The 16446-nt window shown below is 43.3% G+C and overlaps 1 protein-coding gene across 1 annotated transcript in view; it reads left to right on the plus strand.

Moving 5' to 3' along the window:
* The window catches only part of USP33 (ubiquitin specific peptidase 33), a 63077-nt gene extending 47474 nt beyond the window's left edge, over window positions 1-15603 (plus strand). Inside the window, exons 17-23 of the mRNA XM_063939590.1 lie at window positions 2779-2905; window positions 4136-4305; window positions 6201-6282; window positions 7642-7750; window positions 8527-8629; window positions 9483-9551; window positions 10392-15603. Of these exons, the coding sequence (XP_063795660.1) occupies window positions 2779-2905; window positions 4136-4305; window positions 6201-6282; window positions 7642-7750; window positions 8527-8629; window positions 9483-9551; window positions 10392-10549 (818 nt within the window). The 3' untranslated portion in view covers window positions 10550-15603. The remainder of the gene's footprint in view (window positions 1-2778; window positions 2906-4135; window positions 4306-6200; window positions 6283-7641; window positions 7751-8526; window positions 8630-9482; window positions 9552-10391) is intronic.
* Window positions 15604-16446: the final 843 nt, after the last annotated feature.

Below are 16446 nucleotides of genomic sequence, written 5' to 3' on the forward strand. Positions count from 1 at the left end.
ACACTACCATATTTGCACCTCATACAGGTCCGCGCTGCGCATGCGTGCGCTCTCCCGTGCGTGCGCATACCCGCTGTTACGTGCACCCGCAGGCGCACGGTATGCGCATTTACGGTAGAGTTTCTGTGTGCCCAGCGTGCGACTCAATCGTTACATATTTTAACTATATAATGTATTTTGTAGATCATGGTCCCCTTGATAGATTCTGAAAGTTTAGTTAATATAGCATGTTCATGGACAAAGAGATCCCTCTTTGTTTGATACGAAGGGTCAGACATGGGTCATACAGTGGTGTTTAGTATCCATCGGAAGAGTATTTAATTAGCAATATTCCGGTGTTGGTTTGAAGCGGATTAATCGCTCGTGCGAATAGTTATAGACATAAGAAGTTTATGTCCATTTACTATTATTTGCACTTACTTATCCATGCGGCGGGAAACCTAGTTTCCCACCCACCTGAGCAGTTGGAAATAGACACAGCCCACCTGTATGAATCAACCTATGACCTTTTGTTATAATGCGAAGACGAATTCCTGTGTCCAGTGAACAATGAGATTGTAGGGACCATTGAATTGTTTTGTGTGTGGGGCATAAATAGACAAGCCGATCACATCCAGCTCACTCTTCAACGGTTATCATTGCTGATAATCGGGAGCTGGATATTCAGAAAGGCGCATGCGATCGTTTCCCCTTGTGCGTAAGTTTTCTCCGCAATCATATTGTCTTTGTTGTTATTGTAAGCCATATCTCTCTCTCTCTCTCTCTCTCTCTCTCTCTCTCTCTCTCTCTCATTTTCCCTTAAACGTAATTGTATTGTATTGTATTTCCTGTGTAGTTACCTGGTTAGTTAGTCTATGTTATATTGTAGTGTATGACTTGTATTGTATTATTCTTTTTCAAGTATAACATTCATATAAGGCGTTAGACCCTAAGCCCGGTATTTGTGTATTTCTTATAGTGTTAAGTTTTCTCAGAGCGTCGGAGACGCCCGAACAGCTTTTAAGTTAATAAGGTTACACTGTGTTGCATCTACACTCTATCACTACACTAAGGTTTTCCTGTATAATACATTGTTCATGGTTTACATACAAAGGTTTAACATTGTGAGCGTCAGCGCCGCTGGTGATCTCCTCGTGGTCCCGAGCGTCCGCTACGCTATAGCGAACCATTACGTTAGTCGGCAGCCAATAGCATGCCTGCCTGTGATCTCTTGGCCGTGAGCGAATGTGACGCTTGAGCGTCTCGACTACGGCTAAGCGATTGCTACGCAATGTGCGTACCCTTACGGTACTCCATACGTCAATAGCGTACAGTGTTCTTAGACCTCTTAAAGGGTTTTAAATAAGATAAATATTTGGCTTTATCAGTAAGTAATGGAGGGGACGAGCGGGGGGAGAGCAAGTGTTATTCTGACCCTTATTTACACGTAAGCATTGTGTAACTATTCAGATAGCTAAACCATGTCCGTCTCCCAATGCACAGATGATGAGATTTCTGGAACTGTAAACCTTTTATTAATACAGACTGGAATGATTGTCCATATAATATAGCTGTAGTTCTGCAGAATAGATAACTGTACATGTAACAAATAAGAGAATAAACAGTGCACGGAAATAAGATATAAGTCTCTGGGGTAGAGGAGACCTAACACAGCCTGTCAGCAACTCATGCACAGATAACTGAGTAGTAACAAAAATGGAGGATCTAACCCTTTGACCTGTCACATGGCAAAAGGCAGCTAAGCATGGACAAACAAATGCAGAAAAGATAACATGGGTGCCTATTCGGAAAGAGCAAGGTGAACGTTTACATCAAGATGTGATGGACTTTGAACGTCGTTATCAGGGGCAATACAATGGGGGTAATTCCAAGTTGATCGCAGCAGGATTTTTGTTAGCAATTGGGAAAAACCATGTGCACTGCAGGGGAGGCAGATATAACATGTGCAGAGAGAGTTAAATTTGGGTGTGGTGTGTTCAATCTGCAATCTAAATTGCAGTGTAAAAATAAAGCAGACAGTATTTACCCTGCACAGAAATAAAATAACCCACCCAAATCTAACTCTTTCTGCACATGTTATATCTGCCTCCCCTGCAATGCACATAGTTTTGCCCAATTTCTATAAAAAATCCTGCTGCGATCAACTTGAAATTACCCCCAATGAGAGTATGGTGGGGGATTATATTTGGGGGCTAATACGAGGAAGTCCAATAATCACAGAAGAAATATGAAAAATATTCATTTCTAAACTTTTTTTTATACATTCTGTTACAGTAGTTGTTTGTTTTTAAAAAAAATTGTAAATAAAAGTAATTCAAATTCATAACAAAAGTTTGTTTTATTTTACATACAATAAAGTTATGAAAATAGGAAAGTTTTCTTAAAAACTGTAATTTCATTCTGATAGCTACAAAAGCAAACTTTTTTGGGTAAAACTATTTTCTTTACTTAGTAATGTGGAAGAAATAAAAATCAGATATGCAGAACCCAGACTCAAAATTCATGTTAACCGGTGTTATATATGTACTATTTTACAACGCCTTGTAAGCGACATCTATTCTCACATGTGAAACTGTATATATTATACTTACAGATAATATATGTATTGGGCTAGGGCAGCGAGTTGGGAGTTTGGGATTGGCTAATAGCAGTATCGTAGACTGTAGTGACCTATGTTTGTTATAATCAGGCTGTATACGTCTCCTTACTGTACAATATGCTATATACTGGTGAATTATTGCTGTTCAGTTATAACCGTTCTACTGTCTCACTATACAGGCGGCCACTACATCGCGTATTGCCGCAATAACCTAAACAACCTCTGGTATGAATTTGATGACCAGACTGTGACAGAAGTGAGCGAGGTGACCGTGCAGAACGCAGAGGCCTACGTGCTTTTCTATAGGTGAGGCCTGCGTGCTTTTCTTTATTGATTCCTTCTTATTCTCCCATATAACCAGATGGGTGCTCACTGATCACCAAGCTGGGTCTCTCCAGAATTAAGGGAAGACTAGCACCAAAATGATGCAGATATAACATATGCGTCCGTAAAGGTCCTCATACACTTTTGCGACTTCTACGAGGGGAGAAATCGCATAGGATTCCCTTGAGCTCCCGGCAGCTTCCCAGGCGGTAGGATCACATACAATACGTCATGTGCAGTCATTTTGCATACGATGTATCGTATGCGATCCCAGCCAAAGCCCCGGGAATTCGACAAATGTATAGTGCAGCCCTTGCGATCTCCAATCCGATGAGAACGGGACGAATCGGAGGTAAAACACCTGCGATTTGCCACTTTTCATTTGGTTTCCTGACCCGATGCGTTGAAATCGGATGAAATCGGCCCAAATAGCACAAGCGTATGGGCACCGTAACGGTATCCGGACTCCAGGTCGACAGCACAAAGGTCGACACACCTTAGGTCGACGCCAGTTGGTCGACACACCTTAGGTCGATGTGGACAAAAGGTCGACGTGGACAAAAGGTCGACAGGAACAAGGTCGACATGGAAAAAGATCGACATGAGTTTTTCACGATTTTTTTCTTTTTTTTAACCTTTTCATACTTAAAGATCCACGTGGACTACGATTGGAACGGTAAAGTGTGCCGAGCGAAGCGGTAGCGGAGCGAAGGCACCATGCCCGAAGCATGGCGAGCGAAGCGAGCCATGCGAGGGGACGCGGTGCACTAATTGGGGTTCCCGGTCACTCTACGAAGAAAACGACACAAAAAAAACATAAAAAACTCATGTCGACCTTTTGTCCATGTCGACCTTTTGTCCATGTCGACCTAAGGTGTGTCGACCAATTGACGTCGACCTAAGGTGTGTCGACCTTTGTGCTGTCGAACCTCAGTCCCAGACCCACCGTAACGCTCTGTGTTTACATATCAGTCTCTATTAGGAACCTGAAATCTGCATGCTGTATGTACAGTACACGACATTTGGTCATGTACACTCTGTCCTTGCAAAATATTTTTTCAATACGTGATTAGAGAAATGTAGATATGAGAAAACACTGATTGTAGGTGATACAGGCAATCCTACTGTGATTTCTCATAGACATAGCGGTTAGTTGCTGCTTGCAGGGACCACCTATTACAGAACGATGCATTCCTGCGTTTCTCTCTCTAGGAAATCCAGTGAAGACGCTCAGAAAGAGCGGAGACGGGTGACCAGTCTGCTGAACCTGATGGAGCCCAGTCTCCTGCAATTCTACGTCTCTCGTCAGTGGCTCAACAAGTTTAAGACATTTGCAGAACCTGGGCCTATAACCAATAATGATTTTCTATGTGCGCATGGGGGTAAGTCTCTAGCGGCAATGTGCTCCTTGTTTACCTTTCATCATAAGATCAGACAGATGGGAAGAACATGCAGAATAAATGAAGATGTTAAATCTAAGTTTTATGTTGAGGTGTGTTTAAACACATTTGCAAAACTATTCTGCTAAGAAAAGCTACTGCCTCCATTCCCCTCCTCACATCATGTCACTGCCCCTGTCACATGCAGCCCTGTCCTCAATGACACATCACTCATCTCCTGATATACTCTGTGCTGCTGGGGACCCTGCTCCTCCCATTATATAACTCTCAGTCTGTGGCTTCCTGCTGCCTCCATTCCCCTCCTCACATCATGTCACTGCCCCTGTCACATGCAGCCCTGTCCTCACTGACACATCACTCATCTCCTGATATACTCTGTGCTGCTGGGGACCCTGCTCCTCCCATTATATAACTCTCAGTCTGTGGCTTCCTGCTGCCTCCATTCCCCTCCTCACATCATGTCACTGCCCCTGTCACATGCAGCCCTGTCCTCACTGACACATTACTCATCTCCTGATATACTTTGTGCTGCTGGGGACCCTGCTTCTCCCACTATATAGCTCTCAGTCTGTGGCTTCCTGCTGCCTCCATTTCCCTCCTCACATCATGTCACTCACTGCTCCTGTCACATGCAGCCCTGTCTTCACACATCACTCATCTCCTGATATACTCTGTGCTGCTGGGGCCCCTGCTCCTCCCACTAAATAACTCTCAGTCTGTGGCTTCCTGCTGCCTCCATTCCCCTCCTCACATCATGTCACTGCCCCTGTCACATGCAGCCCTGTCCTCACTGACACATCACTCATCTCCTGATATACTCTGTGCTGCTGAGGACCCTGCTCCTTCCACTATATAACTCTGTCTGTGGCTTCCTGCTGCCTCCATTCCCCTCCTCACATCATGTCACAGCCCTGTCACATGCAGCCATGTCCTCACTGACACATCACTCATCTCCTGATATACTCTGTGCTGCTGGGGACCCTGCTTCTCCCACTATATAACTCTCTGTCTGTGGCTTCCTGCTGTCTCCATTCCCCTCCTCACATCATGTCACTGCCCCTGTCACATGCAGCCCTGTCCTCACTGACACATCACTCATCTCCTGATATACTCTGTGCTGCTGGGGACCCTGCTCCTCCCACTATATAACTCTCTGTCTGTGGCTTCCTGCTGTCTCCATTCCCCTCCTCACATCATGTCACTGCCCCTGTCACATGCAGCCCTGTCCTCACTGACACATCACTCATCTCCTGATATACTCTGTGCTGCTGGGGACCCTGCTCCTTCCACTATATAACTCTGTCTGTGGCTTCCTGCTGCCTCCATTCCCCTCCTCACATCATGTCACAGCCCTGTCACATGCAGCCCTGTCCTCACTGACACATCCCTCATCTCCTGATATACTCTGTGCTGCTAGGGACCCTGCTTCTCCCACTATATAACTCTCAGTCTGTGACTTCCTGCTGCCTCTGACTGTAGCCACTTGCACCTTAAAAATACAGGAGCAGATGAATAGAGATGAAGTGGAGAGAGATAAAGTACCAGCCAATCAGCTTCTAACTTTCATGTTACAGGCTGTGTTGGAAAAATGACAAGAGCTGATTGGTTGGCACTTTATCTCTCTCCATTTTACGTCTCTACAAGCTTTGATAAATATACCCCTTAGTTAGCTAACAGTGACACATTAATTGGGTAAGACAGATTTGCAGTAATATAGATATGTTTGTTCTGCTTGGCAAAGCCCTAACTAAACTCCTGCCTTTGTAATGAAGAGTCCTCTGGCGTCAGTCACGTCCTGTCTGGTGATGGCATGTGGGGTGGGATTGAATGGACATTGTACTTTACGAGTAACATGTGCATCTCGATCTTCTTGCTAGGTGTTCCTCCCCGTAAGGCGGCTCTGATAGAAGACCTGGTGGTTATGCTGCCGCAAAACATCTGGGAATATTTATACAGCAGGTGTGTAGTGCATTCAGTCTATTGCTGCTATGAATGGCCGGAGGGCACACCAGCTTCTAAAAAAAGTTAGGGGTACTTTGAGGTGTTGGGATGGAAATGAGGTCTCGGACAGGCGGAACATAAAAGAGAAAGTAATACAATTCCACTGGAAGGAAAATAGACTAATCAGCCCAAACATTACGGAAGCGGAGTCTCTGTTTTGTATGATGGCCATATTGCATTGTTTCTCTGTACATAATATGTCGCAGTAATGCAAATAAAATGAAGCAGAGGCACAAAACATCATGCACTTGCTGGGTGTATATACAGTTCCAGAAAAAGGTGCAGTATTAAAATGCAATCAAGAAGCGTCAGCATGACGCGTTTCTCTGACTTGTCATCCCTTTCCTCCGTTGCAAACGCCTGATGTTTAGATGTCTGGCATGAGTCGCACTCTGCATGCATCCAAATGGCTATTACCAATGGTCGCAGAACGGATTAGGACGTACAGAGAGGCAATTTTTGGGGGCGTTACTGGAAGGTATCGCGGGTGGCAGTTGTGGCCTAGACGACCATGTTCCGATGGACATTCTGAGCAACCAGAGGGCTTCTCCAATGTCTGATGGGGCGACGCAAAGCGCCGGATTACAGACACTGCCGGTGGGCGTTTTTTATACAAATTCCATCGGTTGAAGCATTAGCATAAATTCACAGTTGCACTGCGTACACAGACACGTTCGCAGCGGGATCTGCGTTTAGCTCTGGGTCAGAACCTGTCCTCGGAGTACAATACGGACATGAAATAATATCTCCACGGCTATTTGTTTAGTATTGCAGTCATGTGGTGGTTTTTTGTTTTTTTGTATATGCTTCCTGTATCAGGTGTTATATACTATAAAGGTTTCTTCTTTTTAATATGCTCCCTGTATCATGTGTTATATATTATAAAGGTTTCTTCTTTTTAATATGCTTCCTGTATCAGGTGTTATATGCTATAAAGGTTTCTTCTTTTTAATATGCTCCCTGTATCAGGTGTTATATACTATAAAGGTTTCTTCTTTTTAATATGCTCCCTGTATCAGGTGTTATATACTATAAAGGTTTCTTCTTTTTAATATGCTCCCTGTATCAGGTGTTATATACTATAAAGGTTTCTTCTTTTTAATATGCTTCCTGTATCAGGTCTTATATACTATAAAGGTTTCTTCTTTTTAATATGCTGCCTGTATCAGGTGTTATATACTATGAAGGTTTCTTCTTTTTAATATGCTGCCTGTATCAGGTGTTATATACTATAAAGGTTTCTTCTTTTTAATATGCTCCCTGTATCAGGTGTTATATAATATAAAGGTTTTTTTTCTTCTGTAACCATGGTTCTAGATTTGGAGGAGGTCCAGCTGTCAATCACCTCTATGTGTGTTACACCTGCCAGACCGAGCAAGACAAGATCGAAAAGAGGCGGAAGATGGAACTGGAGACTTTCATCCGGGTAAATGAGACCTCTGCACGGATTTATTCTCCTAGTTGTTTCTCCAGTGTGGGTAACTGTTCTGCTCTAACATCGCTCCCACCTGACTCCCATAACTGACTCCTGTGAGGTCCTGGCGACGCGGACCCTTCTATTCCACATTCGCATAGTTTGTTTTCTCAATGATCATAAACGATCGCATCATGCATTAATGCGTAGGTGGACTGGTGTCGCATAATTAAGAACTGCAGTCACTTTGAGACTTGTGTTTTAATCCATTGTCATCAAATGTTTTATTTTCATACAAGTAGATCCAAAACAAAACAGGTCATGAAGGTTAATGCGTGGGGACAGCTGTAAAAAGTCAAATTCAAGCTTTTCAAAAATTGTCACAAGCCATTGGTTCTAAATAGTGACTTAGACAGTTTTCAAAGTACAATGTTGATAATTGTGTATCTTCAGCTTTCTCTGCTGGATGTATAATCTGTACACAGGCCAGGCCTTGCTGAACTACAACTCCTAGCATAGGCAGCACACATGGGAGGTGGTTTTAGTATATGCCGTCTGGGCTGCGTTACAGGTAACTATAACATCAAAGGCATTCTGTGTGGCCCCTAGTTTCCTGTAGAACCGTCCGGCTCCGTTGTATGGCGTTATTGTAATATCCAGCCAGTACAGCACCGCGCGTCATAATTCCATCTGATTGCTGGTTTTGAAGCATGGCAAGCACTTTTACTTTTATGTACTGTTATTGGCGTCTTTAACCCATTAACCCCCTAACATCTGTGTTTCCCCAGCTAAATAAGGCTTTCCAAGAAGAGGACTCGCTAGCTGTGATCTACTGCATCAGCATGCACTGGTTCCGGGAGTGGGAAGGCTTTGTGAAGGGCAAGGACGTGGGTAAGTAATCCTAGCAGACACGCAGCGATCTATATTCTCAAACTGCGGTAACCTGTCTGACGAGATACTGAAATGGTTAAACAGTGTAGGGTCCATATTATATTGAAATGAACTAAGGGGGTAATTCAGAGTTTGCTGCTACAATTTTGTTAGCAAATGGGCAAAACCATATGCACTGCAGTGGAGGCAGATATAACATGTGCAGAGAGAGTTAGATTTGGGTGGGGTGTGTTCAATCTGCAATCTAAATTGCAGTGTAAACATAAAGCAGCCAGTATTTACCCTGCACAGAAACAAAATAACCCACCCAAATCTAACTCTCTCTGCACATGTTATATCTGCCCCACCTGCAGTGCACATGGTTTTTCCTATTTGCTAACAAATTTGCAGCAGCAATCAGGTCTGAATTACCCCCTAAGACCGTTTCATAATTGTTGTATAATTCCATATTTACTCTACAAATGGATGTTAGGTAGAAATTTCTTAGTTTCATGAATAATAGTAACACAGGTAACACTCATCTGCTCGTAGAGTCTTCCAGGTTGCAGCCAGAGGCCGTCATTGGCTGTGGCCATTTGGGTTTGACTGCTCAGTGGTCAGGTTGGTCACATAGACTTCTTACAATCTTTCTGTGTCGCCAAAGATTGGAGCCATCCCTGGTGGCCTGCCACGTGTTTGGCCACAGGTCCGCTTGTTTAGCGTTTTGGTCCTAATAAACAGTTTGGCATCTGAGTGGCTAGCTACATGGCAGGATAGGTGACCAATGCGATCTGTCAGCAATCCGATCTGTTTTTCTTTAGATGCAGTCTTTACACGAGTGGGTTCTCAGATTGTTTCATTGTGTTTTGTGCAGATCCTCCGGGTCCAATCGATAACTCAAAAATAGGCATCACCAAAAGTGGGCATGTGACTCTGAGACAAGGTGAGTGACGCAGAATGAGCCCCAATAATCTGAGCGACATTAATCAGACCTTTATCCTGCATGGTAGCACGGTGCAGCTGAATTCTGCACATCAGACTTACGTCATACCTCCCTTTCCCGCACATCATGATACATTCGCTTCCCTCCATGTAATTATTCAGCCATAAGGTTGGTCTACCCTTACAGTTCTCAATGAACACCTCCAGCGTGGTATTGGCGCACCCTCTGCCGTACTTGCATTAACCAGCCGAGTATCTCGGTCGTCTCTTACTGAAGTGGTCAATGAATTGTAAGCTCACGTGGCCAGAGCCATGTTTACCTTCTGTTTTATGTCCTGATATGTACTTTGTGTCATGTCATGATACCCTCCATGTAGTAAATCAGATGTATTCTAACAGCATGTTTGGTGCTGTACATTTTGCGGGGTCTGCTGCACCTTAGTACTAAAGCTGAGGTTTTTTTCGTATTTTTGATATTTTTGACCAATCGGCACATTCATCGTGTAGTGTGTGTGCCCAATCCATTATTCCTGGCCGTGATTCATTGAATCGTCCCATTGAATGTACTGCACGTCCAATGGGACGAGGATTCAGAGAAATGGATTTATCGGTAAGTACCAAAATCCTCTTTTCTTACTACCCTTATCAAACTTTTTTAGCAGCTGGTGATGAAGTGTGAACATGCCTTGCCAGACTATAGCTGGGACTTGTAGTCTTGCAAAAGTTTGCACAACTCTTTTTTTAGATTTTACTTAAGGCTAGGAGTTATTTTTTTAATTAACAGTATACGTGGTGCTTCCTCTTAATTTTGCCACTTAATGTTGTGGTTTCTAATCTCTAGGAGCAGACTCTGGACAGATCTCTGAAGAAACATGGAACTTTCTCCAGTCCATCTACGGCGGCGGGCCTGAGATCACACTGCGGCAAAGCGTCGCAATCACCGAATCGGAAGCCGGCTCGTCGGAAGAGAAGATTGACGTCGAGACGCGGAATGTATAATTATTTGCTTTATCTGCCCTAGTGTAACAGTCATTCGTTTTTTTGTTTTCGTCTTTATTTTCCCCCTTACAAATGATTCCTTCTGTTATAATATGGAATTAGACGGCATTTTCGGCTGTGATCTAAAGTTTCCTATTTATGTTTTCTAAGAGAGCAGGTGATAAACTGAGAGTTTTATTTCAGGTGACCTATGTAAATGTTTTAAATTTTCTTTTAATCCTGCCATTGTACATGACGTGCTAAAGAAACCCTGTGGGTGGCCGCAGGGTCCACATTCCGCGTTCGGCTCTGCGTGTAACCAGTTCCGCCATGCCCCAAGTGACTGAATTTGGTCATACGAGCATTCCCTAAACTCTTCATGCAGAATTGAGCCCTTCTCTCCCGCTGCGTCAGGACCTCACCTGGTCAGCCAAGTGCCACGTGTGTGCGTGTGTATAGCCAAGGACAACTGGGAACTTTGTGGATCACTGCACATTTTGTGGAAGTGTGCCGTGTAACTGGGAAGGCACTTTTAAATGTAGTGTAATTATCCAGTGCATCAACAGTGCCGTCTACCCTTTAAAATTGTATTTTTCTATATAATCATAAGTCAGAACAGGATTGACGGCTTATTAATAAGCGACACGGGCTACGTATCCACTTTTCGGTTCTTGTCCTCCGTTGGATCGGGAGGAAGCAATGACCAATAGCGAGTGGCTTTTTATTTTGTAGTAATTATCTAACCACTATTAATGGTATGACACTTGAGCCTGCTGTCTGCTAAAGGCTGTTTTGTGCACGGCATGCCCTGACATTGAAGATTAGAAGAAAAATCTTTTATTTTAATAAGAATGGTAGTAGACGCTTGGCGAATACAATCACCATTTTTGGAAATGTGAAGAATTCTTAGTATATTTATATAATTGAATTTTATTTTTACTGTTAACTGATAATGTATGAAGTGTAGACGCGGCAGGGTAATTGCGTAAAGCACAGGTGTAGGTACAGGTTAGCCCCCGCTGCTGCAATGTCTTTTTGTTGGTACCGTAGACCTGCGTAGAATAAGACAGCACAGCCGTAACAGTCTGACATGTACCTTGTAAGCACAATGGGCCGGTCTCGGTCACAGAACACAAAGGATCGGTGAATGTAGATGTTGGAGAGTAGTTTGTACTTGTCTATTCTCTAAATATTAATTTGCAAATACCTCTTTCTTAGTAAAAACGTAGCATTCATTGGCCCCTGTCCTCATAGCGGAACGCATTTAATGCTTCTCGTTGGCATTTCTGCATTGGATGTAGGTTTAATCTGTGCCCATTACTGGAATATGATTCACTGTGTGCAGATGAATCCTTTCCTTGCTCTACATCCCGTAACTAATTCCGTCCAAGGTTACAATAGTCACATTCCAAACCACCAACCTCCCCTTCACTGCCCCACAAAAGGAAAAAAACACTTAAGCAGTCCAATAAAAGAAGACGAAAGAAGCCAAGTAACGTGCAACCCTTGGTGAGGAACAATAATTTGGTATGATGAAAATATATTCAGGAAACGTACTGAAATAAGATAAACCATCGCACAACACACTCACGTGGGAAAACTGATAGATCAGCACAGATGAGCACTATAACGAATGATAGAATATTCTTTGTACAGCGCTACTTCACATGATGGCGATATAAAAACAAACGATAACAATAATATAGAGTATAAGTACCGCTTATGGAGGACTGGTCAGCTGTCTGCAGGTTTATACAGTGCAGTAGAGGATTAAATCATATCTCTGGAAGAGCAATATACCTGTACAAATGAAAGTTTGTACGTTATGATAGGTATCCGTTCACATGGTCGACCATGTTATGGTCGACAGTCATTAGGTCGACCACTATTGGTCGACATTGACATGGACACATGGTCGACACGTGAAAATGGTCGACACATGAAAAGGTCGACATGAGTTTTTTTAACTTTTTTTTTTTTTTGGGGAACTTTTCCATACTTTACGATCCACATGGACTACGATTGGAATGGTAATCTGTGCCGAGCGAAGCGGTAGCGGAGCGAAGGCACCATGCGAGGGGACGCGGTGCACTAATTGGGGTTCCCAGTCACTTTACGCAAAAAACGACACCAAAAAAAGTTAAAAAACTCATGTCGACCTTTTCATGTGTCGACCTTTCATGTGTCCATGTCGACCATGTCAATGTCGACCAATAGTGGTCGACCTAATGACTGTCGACCATAACATGGTCGACCATTCATACCGGAACCCTCACGATACCATAGCAACACAAATGGGGAGAATTAAATCATAGTAAGACATATCTGTATGACAAATGGATTATCCTGGGGCCTGGGGTCTGAAAATGCGTTTATACGTTTTTGTCAAATGGACTAGGTGGAGGGGCCAGAACCAGTATATTGAATAGGACCCCCATGGATAAGTTGCTCTAGCTAATGACAGGCACCACTCAGAAATTTGATTCATTGTCCCACTTGCTGTGGATTATTCGTAGTTGTGGAATTGTTGCTATGGGTTACTGCAGTATTGCAGTTTCTTAGTAAGTAACCTCCAAATGTCATCAGACATTCCCAGCAATTCCAATATACACCACAGTATGTTCAGGATTCTGTCCTCTGTATATGGTGATCTCTGTGTTTATAGAAGGGTAGCGTATGGGTACAAGAAGAGCGGGTAACGTGGGAGGATGAGGGCAGGGGGGGGAAGTAATAGGCAGGATGCTGACAAAGTTGTCCAACCCTAGATTTCAGCACTGGGGAGGAAGAGACGGCTGGTGTGCCAGACACGGACAGCTCGTCTTCCTCTAGGTGGCGCCAGTGTAATTAAGAAGTACTAGATTTTTTTATTTCCATCGTTGAGACCATGACGCTGTATGTATGTCTGCACTGACACTTTCACAGACTTATACGAGGTGTGGCTATTAAATTACGAGACTGATGCTATAGTTTATGTTTAATTATATTAAGAACATTTTAACGCCACCCCCCTTCTACACCCTCACAGCGCTGCATTCTTATTCTCCATTGGTCAAAGCAGCGCTGTAGATCATTACCTGTCAGCTGTCGCACAGCTCCGTCATTTTCTATTTTACCTCAGTAACTCATGCAAAACGTGTTCTTTTTTCTTTGTTTATGTCTTTGAAAATCTTTAATAAAAACTGGTTATACAAAAACTCATGCAAAACGGGTTCCCTCGGGTACAGATTTGACTTTAAGAAAGAAGTCATGCGGTGATAGGTCTGACAAGTGTGGAGGATGTTCTAGCACTGCAGTCTGTTTCTCGGCCAAAAACTGAGAGAGCTGTGTGGGCTGGTGCGTTGCCCTGATGGAGGATGAAACCATTTTTCCACAACTCTGGACTCTTTATTCTAATTTTTTCCCCCCGCACAGTTTCTAGAACACTTTTGTGGTAATGTTGATTTACTGTTGCGCCTTCGGGTACCCAGTCTGCCAAAATAATACCCTTGTTATCAAAGAAAACAATTAACACGGCTTTGAAATTGGAATTGCTTTGACGTGCTTTCTTCGTTCTCCGGTGCACGGACTGGCGTTTTGCTCAGGATCGTACTGGAAGATCCGCGTTTCATCACAGACCATAACAAAATTGTAAATTCGCTTGAATTTGTTCCAAAACGTCTTTACAAATTCGCTTTCAAATTTCTGCTTGGTTAAGATCTTGATGCAAAACTTGTCTCGGTTTCTTTGTCAATTTTTTCCACATTTTCATTTGTTTTTGGTGTACAAGGCCTTTCGGGACGATCTTCATCTACGACATCCTCACGAACTTCACTAAATCTTTTCTGCCACTCAAGCACGGGTGCACGTGACTTAGAGTAAGCCTTGGTTAGCATACGGAAACATTCAGTTGGTGTTTTGTTCAATTTAACCAAAAATGATACGCTAACGCATTGCTCTACTTTTGCACTAAGCATTTTTACGACGCACAGGAAAAACACAACTTCTTCCACCGCTGCTGAAACGGCAAACTATCTGTGCGAGAGGGATGAAACTTGCAAAACTGTTTTGGGATTGTCCAAGGTCAGTGTTACCCCTTTTATCTCGCGCAGTATGGTACAGTCTCCCGTTATTTAATAGCCACGCCTCGTATCTATTCTGTGGATGACGTTATTCCTGTTCATCTTCCTTTTCGTTAATAAACTATTGTTCCATTTTGTATCCAGTAATATTTGTACATTATTTAATGAACGCTTCCACTTTTTAGCTAATTTATATGGATTACGGTGGCGTGTTGCACTTTGCACCCAGTATAACATTTTTCTAGTTATAATGGTGCCCAACAATATCTGTTTTGTAAATGCATGCCCGAATCTGGGCACAGTTTGTTGCACTAAAGGGGGCGTGCCTGGGTGCAACAGGGTCGGGGATTATTTTGCCCTGATTTCACATGTCTAAATGTTGGGATATATGATTTATCCTTACATGGCTGTGCAGTGATAATTGCTGGTGTACAAAGACTGCAATGGGTATCGAATGCTTTCATACAGACATAAATACTGTGTAACACCAGATTTACCAATCTGCTTTTCCCACCGCATTCTTTACTGAAAACGTCCGTTTAATATTTTCATGATATTAGGTTCTCGCGTTTTGCAGTTTTATAAATGATATTTGGAAATGACGGGGGAGGGCGCATTAAATATAAAAATGACCACTACAGTTACTGGAGATACTGCAGGTTACTGGCGCTCCTTTACTGCAGGGGTTCTCAGCGCCAATCCTCATGTAATCCCAGCAGATCATGTTTTCAGGATTTCTGCCTGCGGACTACACAGGTAGGATAATTACTGACCCAGCCAAGTAGACTCACTGGGAAGGAAATCCTGAAAACCTGAGCTGCTGTTTGTGCATGAGATTCGTATTTGGGAAACTTCCTGCTGAAAATCCCCTGGGTACTAACAAATTGTACTTTCTGTAGCGTAACCTTCCGTTTCTGCTGCGCAAATGCCAGTCGGTGACTGTCAGCATGTCGTGAATGTTTGTTTTTAATGATTTATTTGCTCCTTGTAAATCGTCAATAAAAGAAGACAAGTTTAGTTGCTTGTGTGTGATTTCTATTAAATTAAATGATGGAGTGGCAGGTGACAAATTGCGGCAATTACTCGTGAAAGAATCCTACAAAATAGGGAGGGGGGGTTGCAGAACAAATGGATTCCCCAAGTGTTAATTCTGGAAGATCTGAGACCAGGAAGGACGGTCATTGATTAAAGCTGCCGGTAAATATGCTTTTGCGCTTGTGGGACAGACTTTTAGAGAAACGTACACTAACACCCGGCAACAGGTAATGAGTAACTTCTGGATGAGTTTCTTGCCACCCTGTATCAGACTACACAGAGATGCAGGCATTCTGCAGCCAGTGGTTTGAGCTCCCTTTTTTGTAAAGCCAGGTTGGGGGAAATTATATTGAGACATACTTTCTCCAGCAGGGATTTTCTGAGAAGCTCTGCCGCACTGAGAGAGAACAGGCCACGTTTCTTACAGCTGGCATAAATAAATAATAATAAAGTCATATTTGTTTTAGCTCTATTAAGGGTCTATTTACTAATCTTTGCAGAGAGATATATTGGAGAGAGATTAAGGGGCATTTCTCATACGTCCTAGAGGATGCTGGGGTCACATCAAGAACCATGGGGTATAGACTGGATCCGCAGGAGACATGGGCACTTTAAGACTTTCAAAGGGTGTGAACCGGCTCCTCCCTCTATGCCCCTCCTCAAGACTCCAGTTTAGAATATGTGCCCAGTGAGACTGGATGCACTCTCAGGAGCTCTACTGAGTTTCTCTGAAAAGACTTATGTTAGGTTTTTTATTTTCAGGGGGGCTGCTGGCAACAGTCTCCCTGCTTCGTGGGACTGAGGGGAGAGAAGTCAGACCTACTT

The sequence above is a fragment of the Pseudophryne corroboree genome, chromosome 9, assembly GCF_028390025.1.
Source record: "Pseudophryne corroboree isolate aPseCor3 chromosome 9, aPseCor3.hap2, whole genome shotgun sequence".
Classification (NCBI taxonomy): Eukaryota; Metazoa; Chordata; class Amphibia; order Anura; family Myobatrachidae; genus Pseudophryne; species Pseudophryne corroboree.